The following is a 20,322-nucleotide window of genomic DNA, read 5'->3' on the forward strand; positions in this document are numbered from 1 at the left end:
TCTGGTTTGGAACATTTTATTGGCAATACTGGTGTTATATTTAGGAATCAGAGACACTTTTGTCAGACTGTTCATCTGAATGACAAGAATCAACGGCCAACTATATTTGAAATATTGTCGATGTACCTAGAAATAACAGGCATTAAAAAATCATTCCTTTTACTGCAGCAAACCTTTAGAGATTTCATGTTCTGTGTGGGACCGACATACTGTTGTTGTTATTTGGAACTTAATGTAACCTCAACAGCAGCAGAGACAATGCAGTCCTCTCATTATGCACATGCTCTAGGATCGTTTATTTTAATGCTTTCAAATAAATACGTTCCATGCAGCAGACCACAATAAATAAGGAGCAGCAATGCTCTTATAGTAAATCCATTCATAATGTGAGTCACCGTGTGAACCACATCTCAAGTCTTTGGCCCTGGACCATATCATGAAGCACACCACATCTGCACCTAATCACATCTGGCTTCATATGGATTCAATAGGACCATGCCATAAGTGCATGTAAGCACAAATTTAACCAGAGGTTTCCAGCTATTAAATACAGCTACTAAGTATAGATAAAAGGCAACAACTAAACCCATAAAGGTCTCCCCTCCCCCGTTGTTTAGACAGAAAAGATAGAAATGCGCTGTGGATTTCAGGTTGGTGGAAAGCACAACAGGATAAACGTGGACTACTTGGAGTAAAGCTGGCACAACATGGCACCCAAAATGTCACGGCAATACTGACTGTGAATGGACACTAAGTACAAGTGGCTGCAAATTCTGAGCTCTAAAAGGACTGACTGAAGGTGGGAGCGTGGCTGGGGCAGCTTCTTTCCACTACGCAGATAGTTCGACAGTGCCTTCCTCCTCGCTGTCCGCTCTGTTCGCACGGATCTCCACGAGGGTCCTGGCAAACCGGGTCCATTCATCACTGTGAGGAACTGCCAGCTACAAAGCAAATCAATGGAGAAATGGTGAACAAGGTATTTCTCTTCCGGCTGAAAGCCTGCATGACTGTTTCGCACAAAGGAGACATTTCACTCGGAATGTAAAGGAAACCAGATAGTCTTCTTTGTTGAGTCAGTTAGGTCTCCAGAAGTATTGCTCTCAAACTGACCACTTCAGAGCATAGAGTAATGCCACTCTCGGGAACAAAATCATTCATGGAATGGATTAAAATTTAAAAACTCATGTGAACTAAACAATTACAGCGGCCACGGTAAAGCTCTTTCAGGAATGAATATTCATCATAAGACTAGGCTTACAATAGACACAGCAAACAAAAACTGCATTACTGACCAATATTTTGGAACATTTCTTTCTAGCTAATGAAATTGATCCGTTTTTCTAAAGTGTTGCTAATGTGCCAGTATACATGGCAAATGTATAGTTTACATGTGTAAAGAAATCTTAACAATAAGAAAGAATGCTTGGGCTCTCCAGCAAGATCTTATACGATACCTATGAATAATACAATAGTAGCTAACACTTACCAAGAGTCCCAAGTACTTCACACTCATTAACTCATTCCTCACAACAGTCCTATGTATGGTAATATTAATATATCCATTTTACAGAAGAAACAATTGAGGCACAGGAAAATTAAATAATTTTACCAAGGTTGCATAGCTAGCAAAAGTCAGTGCCAAAATCACCTGTTTTCAATATCTGCATCCTTAGCCTGGGTGCTGTATTGATTTACCAAGAGGATATTTATAAAATTTACCAAATATTGCCTTTGTCCTTGTACAATTCAATGAGAAGGAGATTAATTCTCGTCATGCAAATTGCCTGTGTGCATTTTTGCAATCTGTTTTAAAGGATAACGCTTTTTCTACATAGCATGCAAAAATGAATTAAGAAAATGTGCTAGTGTTTGGAACGATGAGAATTATTTGAAGATGAGTAACAGGATCATGTAGCAGTCAATGTTTTTTGTGTAAAGTAAAACTGATTTAGACATTAGAGCCATTTTCTGGGAAGATAAGGTAGTGCTATAAATGCTAGCTACATATACCATAAACATTAAGAACATACATTCATCCCAATCGATACACATTTTTAAAAATAACAAAAGAAGAAAGCATTTAAATCTCTTTTGTGACCACTTCTATAGCTGGAAAATTACCCACTATACAGAGCCAAAAAATTAGAACTATAAATTTTTATTACAAGGGATGATATTCTCAGATATTATCTGTCCAGGACTAATATAGGGGGGTAACATTGTCCTTCTAAAAAGTACCTGCTTAAATTAGCGCTCTAGTACTAAAGTTACATGTTTCAAGAATATAATTCTGGAAATGATATACAGGTGAGGAAAGTGAGTTCTTAAGACTTATTTTAAGAAAGGTAGTACTGGTAAGACTTCTCATTTAGCCATATGGGTGATTTCTGAACGGTTAAATACTTTCCTAGTTACTGAAATGAATCTAAATTTCTTTTTTAAGTGATAACACAAGTTCACATAATTATGAATGATACTGTCACCCCTTCACTGAATCCATTTCCCTACTTTGAGCTCCTTTCCGTGGTTCCACGATTCTTCATCATTCTCTTCAATTTTAGAACATGCTGCACTTGGAAAATAAATAACAAATAAATAATACAAAGAGCAGATAAAAATCCTATGCAGCAAAGAGCAAGTATTACATTTATATGAAAGAATATGTCCATCATGTCTTTTCCCCCCTCCAACCCCTAATCCCTTCCAAAAAGTATACAAAAACAAAAGCCCTATGCAAAACTACAAAAGTCCAATCCTGATGACACCCTTATAACTCAGAGTTGTTTTTCTTTTTTTATTTGCATGGGCAGGCACCGGGAATTGAACTTGGGTCTCTGGAATGGCAGGTGAGAATTCTGCCACTGAGCCACCACCGTTGTACCACCCTAACTCAGAGTTTTAATGCTATTATCTAAGAGTCAAGCTAAAGCAGCCTATTACTTTATAGAAGGTTGAATATTGGAGAAAAGTAGATTTTACTAAAGAGTATATTATTCATAAAGAGCTGAGTTTGGCTTCCAAACATAAAGCCGTATTATTGGTTAACATGGTACAAATTTTATATGATACCTATTGTAATAAGGCTTTACTGGTAACAGTATACAGAAACGATGTGCTTTTTATAAGAGAATAGGTAAATGTGGTCACATACTTTCATGTAGTAGTAATAAGTTAAATACAACCCTAATAAGAAGTCTTAAGGACAGAGTATGTGCCCAAATACAGTTTGGGACAGAATCGAGTATATTTATGAACATGAAATTGTACATCTAACTTTTCAAAAATGAATTTTATTATATTTGACTGGAACTACATTTGACCGTTTGTAAAAAAAAAAAATGAATACAAACACTTGCTCTTAAAAATACAGCTTCATCCCCATAAAAGGTTTCAGAGCATTCTAACATGTCTTGTCCCCTTTTTGATCTGCTCAAGTTCCATTGAGGGAGAGAAAATATTTGATGTTTTCTGTTTTTCTTTCTAATTTGTTCTGTCAAAGTTTTTTCCTCTTTAAAAAGTCATAAATTTCACGGAAACATTGGTTTGCTTTGGCTGACTAAACATTTTAGAATAGATGATACCAAACACAACTGCTTCTCAAAACTTAGAATAAATTTACCCACTTCATCTTATCAGATTTTTCATCCAGTTGATCATAAAAATAACTTATGATTGTGATGTTAGATTTAGAAGGTGAACTGCAGACTGCCCCATTTTTAGAATTAAATATCACCGTCAAGAAGCACTTTAAGTATAATCTTAGCTTGAATGTGTGAATGTGTATTCACAGGCTGCTTCCACACCCAAGGTAATAATTTTTGGCATTTGAATTCCTTGTAGGTAAGACCAAATAGGCTTCCTCACAAACAATACGACCACTAGGCCACTCGTTTTACTTTCCATTTACTGATGCCTATGGCTGTAAACAGCAGCTATCTGGGCAAAACTGTGTTCCTTGCCTTTGACGGTCTATGATTCATCTCACCTTTTGCTCCTCTCTTATCAGAAAGGACTAGATATGAGACTCAAGAGTATACAAGTGTCTGAGACTTTCCAGGAGACTTTTAGTCCAATAAAACCCTAATCATTTGATAATAAAATCCTTTGCCCAGGTTTCAGAGTTAAAGGATAAGGCTGCTTTCATGTCCTTCTGCCTACCATATAAATGTATTCAGTGCTCATTCAGTCAGCATTGATTGATTATCAACCGTATGCCAGGGACAGTGCGTGGGGATCAAAGATAAAACAGTCAATCATTTTGGCACGACTATGAAATATTGATGAAAAATTATGCTTTCCTAAGTCAAAAGGTGTGAATAATGGCATAGGATTCTTGTTGTCTTTAGTTACTGTTCAGAAAGTGAATAGACTGAACAGTGACAACTGCAACGTTTTCTAGCATAGGTTGTGTGTCAAGTAGCAGGGAAGGAGATGGCATATTAATCACACTGCGTCAGTGTCTCTTCAAGTTTTAAGCAAGGCATTCAGACTAAATCTAGAGCAGGGCCATGAATGTTTTTTTCCTGAAAATAATGGCTTAGAGTAATGTCTAGGCAATTTACATTTGTGATAGGAAAATATTCCTAACTTTCTAATGGTGATGAATAGTTTCAATCTGTTAAAAAATATGTGAGAAGAAATGGGAAGAAAACATCCCATAGTTAAATCAAGGAACAGCATGAAGAAAGATGCATAAAAATTGTTCAGTATTTTACCAACTCAGAGTGGATCTGAAAACCTTCTCTCTCCTCAAATTCATCTCTTAAAGGCCATGTCACAGGTCAGAGGTGGCTCAGATGTTCTAATGTTCCATACGCAGGGCTCACTGGTAGCCATTCGGCCCCCAGCCAGATGACTGTTTTCTAATATTTTAATGAAATTTTTTATTAAAACATTTTTATAAAATTTTATAATCACTGGCAGTGATCAGGCACTTAACCTCTCATTGCCTCAATTGTAAAATGAGAATGAGGATGTGGAGAGGATGAGAACGGCAATCTAAGGGGAGAAAGAATGAGTACATCGTGGAATAGCCATGCATTGTTTTTCTTTACATTCTCACTCAAATTGAACATATTCCTCAAAACAGTATGTATGGGGCATATATATCACACTTCTACAGGGTGTGTGTGTGTGTGTGTGTGTGTGTGTGTGTGTGTGTTTTAAGAATTACTTCAGATGACTGCTCCGTGAGGATGTTAAGGAACAGGGCACAACCCTCTCTATAGGAGAGGGGAAACCGGAAGTCCCAGGAGCTAAGGATTCGCCAACTTTCACCCGTTAGTGTGGAGCAATCAGGAGCCTCACCCCTTTAAGAAATGCCAGCATACCACCGGCAGACAGGGAATGTGTTTTGAATCACCTGCTACAAGATTCTAAAGACTGTTTTTAATCTTCTAAGATTCTTGGGAGACAAAAGATCAAAAACAAAAAAAGCAAAAGTGCTAACGTCGTGGGGACATTCCGTGAAAATTGATCATCTTACCCCCTCTCCTGCCACTCTTCCCCTCCTCCTCGTCCACCACTCCCACCCCCCTCACTCTCGACCACTTCCGCGGCCAGGTCACGGATCTGCCCCCTCCCCTGCCCCAGCGACTGGTGGGGGCCTCTGCAGCCTACCCCACCCAACCCCCAGTCACCCATCAGTCTAACCCCTGCGCTTCTGGGCTGGGCTGCGTATACTCAGAGCAAGGCAGAGGTGACAGAAAAAGTGGATTTGGCCCACGGGCCAGCGTTGAATGCCCCAGTCCAACTTTCCCTGACGATCAGTGAGGTCACTGCTTCGTTCCCACCTCTGTCACGCATTTGCGTGTGACCTTAGGAAATTTATGGATTTATCTTCACTTCCTCATTTGTGAAAGGAATTTTAACATCTCCTAAGACTGTTGTGAATATTAAATAAGACGGTGAGACAGAACAAGCTTAACCAGAGCTTGGTACACTGAATCCAGAATAAATGATGTTTTTCCTTCTTAATGCTATTCCCTTCTGCTCTTTCTCATTTTCTTGATTTCTTTCCCTTTTTCTTCCATTTTCTGATTTTTCACCTTTACAGAGCTGCAATTTTTAGACTTTTACCTTATATTTCAACACATTTGATTTCTTTAAAACACATAGAAATTATTTCCTAAACAGTCATACTTTTAAAAATAACTAATTTTCATGAGCAGGATGCAAAGGAAGAATTGTTCTTTTGGATAACGAGCAGTGCTCTGTCGGTACCTCTTATTGCCTGTAAGTATAAACACACATAAACATACATCTTTTTAATTTTTCACATATGACCAACACAGCTTCACCTCGCTATTTTCTGTTATGACACTTTCAACCTGAGATTCTACATTTTTAAGTCAAGTCATAAGGCTTTGTAACCACTGAACCAGTTTGCTGTGAAAACCAGATGACTGTCTATAACCGGGGTTAAAAATACAAATATCATTTTTATTTGTAAACATACAAATAACCCTTTTCATAAGCACCCGGCTAACCATTCTGAACAATGTTCAGTCAAGCCTCCTTGTTTGTTATTAATTTTAAAGGGTTTATAGCACCTAGCAGCTGATTTTAGATAGCTGCATTACCAGCCCAATGCTCTCTATATTTTTATGGTAAAAATCTCTGCTTCAGGCATTGCTTAATATAAAAGTAGGTTAATTTTTTAAAATCTTGGATAATTAAGGCATTAAAAAAAGCATTCAGTAATTTCAGCTTGGTTTCTCAGATATGTTAAGCATGGTGAACAAATTAAAATGGGTAAGACTCTAGGTTTCAAGATAAATATTCCATGAGTGTGTGGTTCCTCAGCATCTTTGCAATCTTTCAATTAAATGGAGTCATTAAAAAAAAAGTCTGTGGGTTATTATATTAACCACGGATTCCAAACAGATACACAGCATTCATCGCCTGCACTAACCGAAAAATGAACGTTTCTGTTAAAAAGATATCATGCAAATAACCTTTTTACTTTAACACGCATCAGTCTTTTGAAAATATTTATGGAAACACTGGACACGGACATCGGTTTCCACAGAAAGACTGCCAAACCCCTCGAAGCTCTAAAAGCATTTTAAAAATAAAATTATTAATGGTACCCAAACTCCTGAGATTGTGGACTTACTGGTAAACAGATAGGCGCCTGTGTTCAGAGGAAGCCTCTATTTTTAAGGACCGTGCCCCTCTGCCACACACACAGATGGAAGCAGAGTGGGAGGTCAGAAGCAATGAAACAGCTACTGGAACAACCAAGCCGACCCGCTTCCCTTAAAAATACAGCTCCACTGTATTTAACTCTAGCATCACTGGTAGCAATGAATAAAACCACGAACCAACATTCCAAGCCAAAATACAGTATATAGAGGCGGTAAATATGCTACAGGGATCTACCACAAAAAGATATATACTGGGTAGCAACTTAGTACATAGAACAGTTTTAGAGAGAATTTGAAATGAAATTTTACATTTAGCCCCCCCCATTCTTTAGAGCCTGCTATTGCCAGTCAATAGGTTAAAATTTCTGTGAAATTTAACAGTATTCTGTCTTCATGGTATCTGGCTATTTTTGGTTAGGAAAGAATTTCCTTTCATTTGAAAATAAGGGCTCCCCCCCTCTCCACATCTACCCGAGAAGCTTAAAACTCGTACTCTAGGAATTTACTTAGGGTTTACTTTGATAGCACCGTATCTTACAACAACAGTTTTTTGGGGTGGGGGGTAGGGGGTACATGGTCTGGGAATTGAACCCAGGTCTCCCGCATGGCAGGCAAGCATTCTACCACTGAACTACCTGTGCACCTCAAACAACACTTCTTAAAAATCCATTACCAACTAATTTAAAAGAAATAGAAGTAGGATGTAAAAGTCAAAAAGAAAAAAGGGCAATGCGATAACTATGGTTTATAGCAATTTAAATAATTCAAATATGGAATTTATTTTAAATACTAAGGAATTAACATTTAAAAATAGTCTTGATGTTAAAAATCAACATTATAGGAAAGAAAAAAATTCTGAAATTTTTACTCGTGGAGGGCAAAAAGTCAAACAGATCAAGGGGAAAGAGTTAATTCTCCAAGGACCAAAGATAACCTCATTCACATTAGCATTAAAATCTTATCCTCCTTTCTTCAGAAATCTTTTAAGCATTATTTTTTTCTATTATTTGGAACAATCTATTTCTCTATCCAACAGATGGGGGGAAATGCTAAAAACATTGGCCGATAGGCAACAACGGGAAAAAAACTTTTAAACTTCAATTACCACTCTTTTTCCATAACACAAAAGTTCAGGAAAATGGCAGGAAAACCAAAAAGCATGTGCTACTCAAGTTAATCTATCATATTAGCTGACTAAACATATATCCCTTCTACGTCTGATATTATTAACTATAGGTTTTCTAGTAAATCCCTAGCAACCACTGCATCTAAGCAATTTTGACAAAAAAGGCAGCTATTGCTAAACACCTTAAAAACATTTACCAAGGTAATAAATGCCATTCCCTCCTACTGAATGGTTAGGCATAAATGAGGTATTTTTATAATGCAGTTCATGATTTACCATATCTATAGTGTCCAAAAAAAGCACAATGAAAAGGAAGCATTTTTCCAGTGGTTTGACAACTATTTGAATCAACTGTTATGTTTTCATTACACCAGTGGCCAATTGCTCAGTTTTAAAAGCACAGGATGGGAGGGGGACGGAATAGAGATTGGGGAGAAAGGATAACACTCTTTTCTAAATATGTTTTCCAAAGATCCTTTTTTTCTGTGCAAAAACAGTTTATCTATAGCCAACTCGGGGGCTGTGTTCTCAAGGCTTTGCACGCTTAAGCTTTCCGCTCCCCAACTTTCACATGTGAGTCATTAATTCACCATCAAATATTTATTGAGGGTCTCTTAGGTGCCAGGCACTTATGCTAGGACAGGTTACTCTGGTCACACAGATAATCATTAAATGTACACTTTGGGTATGTTTCTGTGGACATAGCACTACAAAGTTTACAAAATTTCTACTGAGGAAAATGATTAACTAAAGGAAGGTTGTCAACCTGCTAAGCCTTCATAGGACTGAAGGTATTCACGTTCTGCCTAAAGATTCTTAGTGCTAGACAAAGAAATACAAAAGGTCTCATCCAAATGTTGAGACACTGCTGGATGCTCATTAGGAGAAAGGATCTTAGAAATTGGCCAGATCAGTTTTTATCCACAGTTTAAAAGAGTACAAAATTTCTTCTACAATGTTAAGCTTTGATATTCCTTAAATGATATATATTTCATCTTTTAAAACTTAAGAAGTTCTAACAGCTGATATTCTAAAAAATTTATGTACACCTCCCTTGAAATTGGAATATAACGATTTCTTCATTCTTCATTTTGTGAGCCCAACCACTGTGCTATATAATATGTACACATAAACATGTATAAGCAGCTATTCAATCTCATATTATATTTTAGATATGCAAATAGATGCATACACACATGTCAGAAACACTTCACTTTCCATTTCTACTCAGGCAAATGTTTTAACCTAGACTCGAAGACGATCGGAGCAGCTTCACACTCGGTTGGTCTAAGCTGTGATTCTGAGGCTACTGTTGAAGCAATTTTTCAAGACAAAATTTAGCAGTTTTGAAATTCTAAAACTAAACACAATTCTGTCAGCTATAAAAAAATTAACACTATATAATTAATAACTGCTTCAGAATCTCTAAACTGCTTTTGAGGATGACAGTTTGAAACCACACAAGAATCATAAAGATGCTTAATTACACAAACTGGTTCTTGTCTCAGAAGGTTTATATTCATAGACCATTGATCACCAAAATGAGAATATGAGTTTCAGTGAATATTGCAAATTACTGTATACACATTAATTCCGTTTTCATAAAATTAGATATTAGGGTTTTCCTTTCATTTAATCAACTACTCCATAGTATATAAAGTCATAAGTGTTTTCTTGATTCAGAAAAATAGTAGCTTGAAAAGATATTAATCCTGAGTCCATTTTCATAAACTAATGTTACCTGAATAAGCACACAATATAATAATTAGTTTAATCATGGTCTTTTTCATACATAATTTTCAAAATGAAAGCCAGTGTTACTACACTAACATAAGATGAATGATTAAACATTAATTGGAATTAATAACAACTTTTATCTTTTTAAATTAAATGCGTTTCCTAGAAGAAATCAAGTTAATACTAAAATTACAATGATTTCTCAGAAATTATTTTACTTTAAGCACATAATATACTATTTCAAAGTGGTTTATTTGATATAATTATATTTATTAGCATCCAAAATCTGCCCATACAAATATGCCTTTGTGTTCTTTGACTTAACTACAGAGTGTTGTAGCTGTAACACTAAAAATACAGATAAAAACGGAAAAATCCAACTGAAAATCCTGACTTGTTCCCATGTTATCAAATATATCTAGATGTTATTGACAGAACCAGTTGTTTGAATTTTGATTTTTATCTGGATGTTTGGCATTGAGATAAAATTTAGACACAAATTTGTGTCTAAATCTTCTCTTTTCCATGGAGAAAAACAAAAACAAAAACAAAATGAAGGAGGTATTTAGCATCAGCTATGGAAAATAGCACTGTTTATCCACTGGAGAATAAGTCAGTACTAGCAAAGACCTTCAAGCATCTAGCAACTTACGGCAACACTTACTTAATGAGAAACCTAAGTGTTTGGGGTAATCACAGCTGGACTTTGCTAAGCTAAGCCCAGTGCCGCTCTCCTTTCCTGAGGTCTGCTAAAGCTGAGCCTGTTACCAAGCTCATCATCGGCAGGGCATATTGGCCATCATAGAGTACAATTTCAAATGCATTTCTTTCTCATTAAGAACTCTTATTTGAATTAACCCCTAAACCTCGGCTTAACTTCAATATTTGTGTTCTGCACAACTTCCTTCCCCAAGGAGGGGGATTATTTATATTCAAGGCACAGGATTCCTTGTGGAGAATTGATGAAAGCCTTGTCTCACTGGAACACACAAAGTACTTCCACAAAGCAAACAATTTTTGCCTAAGCATAATCCACTTAAAAACCATAAATGTTTTGTGTTTATTTTGTGTCATTCAAACCCTTTCTAACTCCCAGCACTTCCAGTTTATCAGATGCTACTATATGGGAGCTGCTATTTCAAGTTGAAGAGAACTGGCTCATTGGATCTCTGTTCTTTTATTCCTATTCTTCTTGGTTATAAAAACCATTTGAAGCACCTTTTTCTGGGCATGGGCAGGCACCAGGAATCGAACCCGGGTCTCTGGCAAGGTAGGCAAGAACTCTGCCTGCTGAGCCATCATGGCCCACCCTGAGGCACCTTTTTATAGTCCTTATATATTATACCTTGACTGGCATTTCTAAGATGTATTACATAAACGATTTGTCTTGTTGGGGTTCCAAATAAACTCTTCATTCTGATTTTTCATTTCAGCTTTAACATATATTCAAATGGACATTTAAAACCACACTTTCCCTTTTTCATAGCAGTTACATTTGATCTCGCATACCCACATTTTTCCATTCAAGAATTTTTCAAGGCCCTTTCAATATATTAATGGATGCCAAATATATTGTATATTGAAATGTATAATAAAATGACTGCTATCCTTCCAGCATACAAATAGTCACATCCAACAAGTTATTTGAAACCCCACCAAAATTAAGGCTTAAAATTTAAGGAGCTATATACATGTTTTCTTAAGTAACTAGTGAATATTCTACCAAACAAATAAAGCTAAGGTGATAAGATTCATCCAACTTCTAACATACAGTTTTTAAGCTGCCATTTTATTTTGCAAATTCTAGTTTATACTGAAAACCATTTTGGAAATTTATCACTTGACTACTGTTAAAAAAAAAACCATATATAACTGGGGTTTGGAACTTCTGTGTATTTATCACAGCTGAAAACAAAATCTTCCCTGGAAGAGGTTAATGGAAAAAGAAATAAAGGAGGTGGAAGATAAACTGCTTCTTTCAAAACTGGAGCTGCAAACAGCATTCTAACTAATTCAGATAAGCAGCCGACATAGTTGTTAGGGGATATTTGTGACAGCCGCATCTGCGTGTGACAGCACTGAAGCATTAACAATGGCAGTGGGCTTTCTATAAAACACATCTGCAAGAAAGACAGGTAGATAGGTTTGGCTATCAATCATCAGGACATGGGAATAATTCTATACTCACTGGCCCATGTGCTGCTAAAATCAGCTCCGTATTGAAAAGCTTACTACTTAGTAAAGGAGCCACGGCATGGAGTTATTTTTATTTTTAACTCTTTAAAATGTGTGTGTTCACACATCATTTTTAAAAAATCCAACAATGATTAACACCTCTGTAGAAGCCTGCTCAAGTAGAATACACTCAACATTTTCAGGTTATATTTGTAGCTAATTTATGACTTGTTATCTTACCTATGTTTCAATTAATTGAATGGGATCATGGAGCTCAAAACAGACTGTGTCTCATAGTTTGAAGAGAAAAATCCCCAAATTTTTTTAAAGAGCTGGATTCATTTTTTTCTTTTAGTTGCAGAAAATTTAAACGGTGCCTATTTAAGTAACTTTTCAGATGCACAAATAGAAAGAAAGATTATTTGCTAAATAATAAAAAAGGGGTCTTCTCTTTTGTTGGATTCACATAACTTTCATTAATGTTAATGGATGTTAAGCACCTGCTCTGCAAAGAAATTAGACCCCTATCTGTGAAAATAAAGGTGTACAGTATATTTTCCAAGTACAATGCCAAAATCAAACAATCAAAAATGCGTGCTATATACACAAAGCACCATGTGGCCTACCTGAAAACACTGCTGTTTTATATATTACCTTCTTAGCCGTAAGCCCTAAGATATTACTCATGCCTTTACCACTTAAATGTAATGAAAAAAAAGAAACAAAGAAAACTGGGATAGATAAACTCAATCTGGTGATTTCAGTGAGCTCACACACAATCCTCTGTTTACCCCTTCAGAAGTTCATAAAAAATTGCATCAGTAAATCTGGATTCAAGCCACCACTGTGCCATCATCTTGAAAGTCATGGAGGATAATTGTACATAATAGAGGAGGGCATGATCATGGGGGCACTGTACTGGGACTCCCTGCAGCAGCTGCAGTCTCAGCTGGGACAGGAGATGAGGCAGACAATTGTTAGCAACTGGTGACACCAGAGTCCCTCTCTGCAGTGCCCTTCTCCTTGAGTACCAGATCTCACAGGAAGGCAAATCTACATGGACTTGGATGGAAACGTCTCTACTGGTAGTCATAGAGAGCACCCTTATCAGGAAGTTCTCTATGATGGGGTAAACAGAGAAAGGGTGCCCCACTCCACTACCACTGCAGCAGGCACCACAGGGATCTTTCCCAAAATTATATCGTACTTCCAGTTAAAATGCCAATGTTCAAAACAGGGCTGTGGGGAGGTGAACTGGAATTTCCAATATGGCTTCAATGCTCCTTTTATGGGCCTCACAATCTTTGTAATGTAAAATCATCAGTATTCTCATCCAATGTTCTTCAATAGTCTTAACACATAGGCAATAAGATGATCGGATGGCATGTACTGCATTGAACCCAATTTCTAAAAACTTCTCCCTCTTTCCAGTGTTCTAGATCGAGGCCAACAGTTTTCATTTCTGATCTGCATCATGAATCATATTAAGAGTTATATTCTTATGGACAGGATGATTACATAATTTGTGGGGCCCCATGCAAAATTAAAACACGGGGACCCTCATTAAACAAAATTCATCAATGACATGTCAGTGACAGCAGATCATCAAACCACAAGGCCCTGTACGATTGCACATGTTCAAGAAGCCAGCTGTGCTTGTGGAACAGAAGATAGCCTGTTGCCCACTCTTACCAGCCTAACAGAGGTCTCAGTCAAATCAATACCGGGCAAAGGACTGTGAAACGTCTTCTCACAGACACCTCTTCAATGTACTGAGGTCCCAAGGAAAATGGGTGAACAAAGTGGACTTTAAACATTACCATTTACTTTCTTATACAAAGTGGATTATAAGGCTCATCTAAAATTGTTTCTTTTTCTTTTTCTAGAAGATTCCACAAAGCAAGGTTTTCCATCCAAAGGCCAGCAGGACCCAGGTGAGGGGTCTGGTTTTAATGGGGACCAGAGGACCAATTGTGAATACAAATGATGGTAGCACAGTCTACCACAATTTTTGTACTTCTGAGATTTTGTTTTTCCTTATACATCGGTTCCTGCTTGACTCCTTCCCCTTTTGCCAGTCATGCCCCAGCCTTCGAATGACCCCTCTTTCTAAATAGGCCAGCTTGCTGCTTTCTGCAGTTTAGGTGACTCGGTAGGCTGGTGAGTCACGGTTTAGATGCTGTCCTTCTATTCTAAGCACAGTTACTCTCTGTCAGTTCTAGGTTGGTGAGTGAGACAGCAGTAATTACAATAATGGCAGCGTTTGCCCATGAAGTGATTTACCATCTCTCAGAAGTGGGCTTCAGCTAAGCCTCAGCTGTAGGGAAGTCGCCTTTTCTTTTAGCACTTGGTGCCTCAACAGAGATTTAGGATAGATATGGCACTGAGGTGAATGGAGAAAAAAACAGAAAGGCCACTTTTTTTTCCTCAAAAATAAAGTAAATATCTTGAGATACCTTATAAAGATACTTAGAAAAAAATAGTTAAGACAAAATTATTTTGTTAAATTTGAGTTTTTTTCTGAGCTGTATGGTTTTGTGTGTGATCAATTCGGAAAGAACTGTTCAAGTGTATAAGCTGATCCTGATTTGTGGTCATTCAGAGAAGGGCTAGAATATTATAATATTACCTACGCTCAATAAAATAGTGTATCTTTTTTTTTTCCTGGGACTGAATTTGTAGGGATAAACAACCCTACAAATTGTTTGGCCTATTATATCTCATAGAGATTTTTCTATAGCCTGTCTAGACTCCAGACAATAGGCGGGACTGGCCTATAGTTGCAGACATTTCTACAGTCTGTAATATCACTTAGAAAAGTAAGAGCCTTAATACAAAAATGAAAACCAGCCTGACCTGCCAGGACAATAGTGGAAATATGAGTATAACAATGCCTTGCAATTTAGAAACGATGATAGCAACCTAGAAAGAAATTTTAGCAGCCACATATCAGCTAAAGCAGCTTCTGCAAAATCAGGTGTACCCCCACAAAATGAGTCACAGCCAGTAATTCTGTCCACAGGCTATAAAATCACTTTCTTGCAGAAAATTCTATATGTATGTTACATTACGTTTTCTTATTGCATAAAGATCATGTATGTGTGTGTGTGTGTGTGTATAATGTTTATAGTCAATGTAAAGACTATTTTCGTTTTTCAGCCTCCTGGAATACAACAAAGATGTGTAAAATAGTGTTGCATATAATCTTAAGAGAGTTAAGGGACATTCTGTAAAAGCAAGGGAGTTGGAAAAGAAAAATTTTAAATTTCATTTTATTTTCTGCCATCTCATCTCTGAGTGTGTCTCCCCATTTATTTCTCTCCCACAATTATACTTGTTATAAACAAAAGAGTGGGAGGGTGGGAGGGAAGGAAAAACCTTGATTGTTTTCTTTTTATTCCCTTGCTTGCTTGCTTTGAAATATTTTGTTAGGAAATGACCCAATAAAGCATATTTATTTTTGTTATTTGTTGGGCAGTTTTAGTCTGATGACGATCATGACACACATGCATTAAATATAAAGAACACTCAGGGTAGAAAACATCGCCATAAAACTACTGGCAATATATACTACTCAGAGGGTATTCTCTTTTCTAAAGACTACAAACTACGTCAATAGTCACTGGGCCATTTTCTTCTTCACCATTAGGGACCAATCTGAAAACAGTCTCTGTCACTGTGGGGATGACTCAGCTTGCGGCATTGGGGCAGTCAAGTGGGGGTGTCTAACGAAGTAGATAACATGCAGTGAAACCAAGAGATTCTAATAGTTGTTTGACTTAAAGTTGTGCATCCCAGAATAGAAAACGCCCACCCCTAAATCAGTTTCTGTCTCTGATGCCTTTAAAAAATATCATCCAGCTTTTCAACACTACCCTATAGCTGTGTATAATATATCATCAAAAGTTCCATTATAGAGCAAACCCATCTAGAATTGCCAAATTTATAGAATGTTGGCTGATGAAACCATAAGTAGCCCTTCTCAGTGTGATCAGCTAAACCAATCCACCAGGCACTCACAGAGAATTTTCTGGGTTTGGGGTGGTATGCATTCAAATGTGGTATTTTTTCCCCCCTAGAACGCAAATGTTAGATTCATATTATACCAAAATAGGTTTATATAACATTCTTATTTTGTTTTGCTAGAAAACTGTATTTTCTCTCACTTTAAGGAAGAAAATTTTTAACCTCATCAGAAACGAAGATTTTTGTAACACTTTCACTTACAGTAAAAATAAACAGATATGCTTATGGGCAGTCGATTGGTAATATAATATTAGATTAAAAGTTCAAGGAGACTATCTGAAATACAAGCTATAGTCTTTTTCCCTTGATATTCGTCAACTTTAGGAATATGTTATGTATTATGTAATAAGACATATCAGGTATGTATATATCTTATATAATAAAACTTTTGAACACCATGAAAACAGTGCAAAATTCTGATTTACCTCAGCCTTTCCAACTGGCTGCACTTTCTTTAAAAAAGAGAAATGGAATATGTTTTGATTGTGCAGACCAACTAAAATTTCAATTTTCAAAGCAAACAACTTTCAAATTAAATGTTAAGCATGATGAATTTTGCGCTTTTCATTCTCATGAAATGGGTGGGAAGTACCATGTTTCATCACAAGATAGCTGGGAATTCTGCAGCACTCTAAAAGGAGTCTGGATCATTAACTAAAGTATCCCGTGCATGGAGAACCGCAGCCCAAATTAGGCACTAAGGAAATCTCTCCACACTCTCCCTGAAGTCAGTGGAAATTTGCAGACAACTCAGGAGGGTTCTTCTGGTCCACAAGGTCTTGCCAATAATTTCGCTAGGTCTTTAAAAAGAAAAAAGATGCATGTACCTCTCCAACGTCGTAAATCCAAATACGGCCTTCTGAGTCCCCAACGGCAACTTCTTTGCCAGCTTGAGCCCAGCGAACACGGTTTAAGGCAGATGCCCCCTCAATGGCCACACTAGCTGTTGGGACCTGCCAAAGGGGTTATATCAGGGGGAAAAAAAAAAAGAATCTCTGAATATGAATTTAAATATGATAATTTACAGTGATACCTTTAACTAGATGAATCACCACTGCCTTCATGTGCATGAAAGAATGCACATCCCTGTGCAGGGGTAAAAAAGGATGCATTGTTCTTAAATCATATGCTCCACTGAATGAAGGGGTAGAGAAGAGACACTTTAACAAAAAGGAAAAGAGGGAGAGTCCTTTTTCACAGTTAATGGGCAGTGAATGACATACATATTTCTTCAGATTATGCAGAGTGTAATCCAACATACAACCTCAGCAGCTAAATTTGATACTTTACGATCAGGTCATAATTTATGGATTGACGGAGAGGGCAATTTCAGGATTTACGAAGATTACTATAAAAGGCAGGAAGGGGAGAGGCATGGTAGAATACAACTCATATTTATATAAGTCTTCAGGAAAAAAACGCCCTGCATATTGACCCCTTGAAATCTCACTGGAGATGGGTTGATCAGAAGAAAAGAAAGCCAAACAGATAGTAAACTTTAAAACCTCAATTCTCTTTTTTACCCCTCCTTTTATTTTTCTTCCCCTGCCAGTACCAGAAATGGGAAGCAGTCAATGACTCTGTACACGTCCCTAGGTGATTCCCTGTTAAAATGTAGCTACCTCCTCATAGAAAACACATTACGTCTCCTTTAATAAACACCTTCAAATCTGAAAACATAATTATAATAATAATTATTAAACGGGAGCTAGAACTGATGAAAGGGAAGCTAGAAGTGATGAAATGGAACCTATGGTATTTGATAAAAGAACCACAGTATTTGGAAAAAGAATTTTAGTGTGCCTACCCTTCATCCATCCTCACTTGTGTAAACTCTAGTCTTTGAGGGTGGAAGTTTGTAACTGACATAAATATAAATATCAGACCTCCCAAGCCTTCTACAAGAACACTGAATAGCAAATGACAACAGGCCATTAAAAAAGAAAGTGGTAATGTTAAAACAAAACATAGAAAAAAATTAATAGGGAAAGGAGAGCCACTGAGAGAACATCTCATGCTACTGTTTATGACGTGTGTCTAATAAACGTCTCGTATTAGGTGGAAACATGACATGGACCGTGGCTTAGCACCCCCAGCATTCTGTCATTCAGGCAATTGAAAGCATCTGTTTCTATGAGATTATTGACCCAATACTTATCTTTAAAAAACAAAAAAAAAAAAAAAAAAAAAAAAAAAAAAATCAAAGCTCAACTAAAACCAACCTCCATCATATGTAAGGCTCTATATTTAAACTTAATCCTGAAATCAATAACTTCTCCTTCATCTGCTTAAATCACTGTATGTCAATTATGAGCAAAAATGCCCAGCTCATTTCTATTTTTTAAATATACAATTTCTACAGTTAAGGTACCTGCTGTACATACTGCAGCCTGAATTTTCAACCAAACCTTTTAAAGGCCAAAAAAAATACGGATTTAGAAGGGCCATGATTCTGTCAATATACTTTATTATTGGAGTGCAGCCCAGAAAACAAATTCATGATTCAGGTATAGAGTCTCGAGAGTTCATTTTTACCTCCATAATTTATAATCATCAACAACATCATACTTTACCTAACTATTCAATATCAGATTTCATCTATGAACAACCTCAAAAATTTAATAAAAATGTTTACTCAATATGAATATAGTAAAAATTTAATTTCCAAAAAGAAACTGACCTTTTGATAAATTTTAAATAATGCTTAATATATTTTTAATAATTTTATTTATTTGGATTATAAGTAATATAGTAAACTGAAACGATATTTAAATCTTTAAAAATACTTTCTTTTTATAGATATTATATATGGTAAAACATACTTATCACAGCATCCTGCCTATAGTATCTGCTAAAAAAAACAAACAAACCTTATTGAATATATGAAGGAAATGACAGAATACATCTGTATTCATTTGGCCAGTAATGATCTTTTAGAAGTTAATACATTTATCATAAAAATAAGTCCTATGTTCTTTCTCTGCTGCACTTCTTACTTTGGTTTCACAAATATTTCCACATTTTTTAATGCCTCAATACTTTTAATTAAGAAAACAGCCTATATATGACATAAATCAATACATTAAGCAACAGAAATCAGTAGTACTGGGGTAGGTAAATAGGAACTATTCTAACATAGGAGCAGCTGGGATAGCCTGGCCTCAAAGCACAGTCCTTTGAACAATCACCACAACAAAACAAAAGCCACTGGCAATCTTTTTTCTTTTTTGGTCCCCCTAATAAATCTAATTCCTAATCTAACAAATATCTGAAAAAATATTGTTCAACTTGCTAGAAGGGAAAATGGTTTGAAGTTTTAAAAAGTTGTCCAGTTCAAAAACAATTGAAATACTTATTTAAATCAGATTCCATATATTTCTACTATTATGAAAACAGAATTATGTTTACCACAAAACTAAATGGTTTGCATATCCAGGAATGATTTTTAAAAAAATGTTTAGCTATAGAATTCTTATGTGGGTGTGTCCTGATACCTAGAGAAAAGAGAAGGGAAAAAATTATGTTCGACAATGGTGAGCAATTATTTCATTTTAACCAAAAAAGAAAAAAAGAAGCAGATTATTTTTTTTAATTACGTAAGAATTATTAAGGAGTTTGTGGAACACTGGCTTCCCTCTCAAACATCATAGCTGTGCATCACGTTAAACATCATCTCTTCTCATCCTGACTTCTGATGTAGCTGTCTCAAAAGTCAATCTGGAAAAGCTTGGCTTTTTTGGTTGCATTAAGCAAATGAATTTCTTCCAGCAAATAGAAGCAAAACGGTTTTCCTCATCAGTGATGAAAGACTTTGGAAAACCTTTACAACATACCGTAATAACATCTTTCTACTACCAGCAGTAATGTTAAAATATTTCAACAATCCCAAATGACTGGCGCTTCACATACTCATGACTTTTGACTGTTTTCAAAGATGCTTCATTATATAACTCTTATCCTCTGTCACACAGCTCTTGCAGTTAAAGGAAAACTAGACTTAAAGTTGGAAGACTTTTAAGAGATAACTCTTTGGCAGGGGTTACGGGCATACACCCTTACAAGATACAATGACTCATAACAATGCCTGAAGGATATTTCCCTGCCCCCTCA

General features: G+C 36.4%; 1 protein-coding gene across 11 annotated transcripts in view; it reads right to left on the reverse strand.

The window, feature by feature from the left end:
• DYNC1I1 (dynein cytoplasmic 1 intermediate chain 1) overlaps nucleotides 1-20,322 on the reverse strand; it is a 367,030-nt gene continuing 346,708 nt past the window's right edge. For all 11 annotated transcript variants that reach the window (XM_077123359.1, XM_077123350.1, XM_077123387.1 and 8 more), the window contains 2 exons: nucleotides 17,040-17,165; nucleotides 1-941 (listed from right to left, as the gene is read on the reverse strand). In XM_077123359.1, coding sequence (XP_076979474.1) covers nucleotides 831-941; nucleotides 17,040-17,165 — 237 coding nt within the window. In that variant the 3' untranslated portion in view covers nucleotides 1-830. The remainder of the gene's footprint in view (nucleotides 942-17,039; nucleotides 17,166-20,322) is intronic.

Source organism: Tamandua tetradactyla, chromosome 1 (assembly GCF_023851605.1).
Source record: "Tamandua tetradactyla isolate mTamTet1 chromosome 1, mTamTet1.pri, whole genome shotgun sequence".
Classification (NCBI taxonomy): domain Eukaryota; kingdom Metazoa; phylum Chordata; class Mammalia; order Pilosa; family Myrmecophagidae; genus Tamandua; species Tamandua tetradactyla.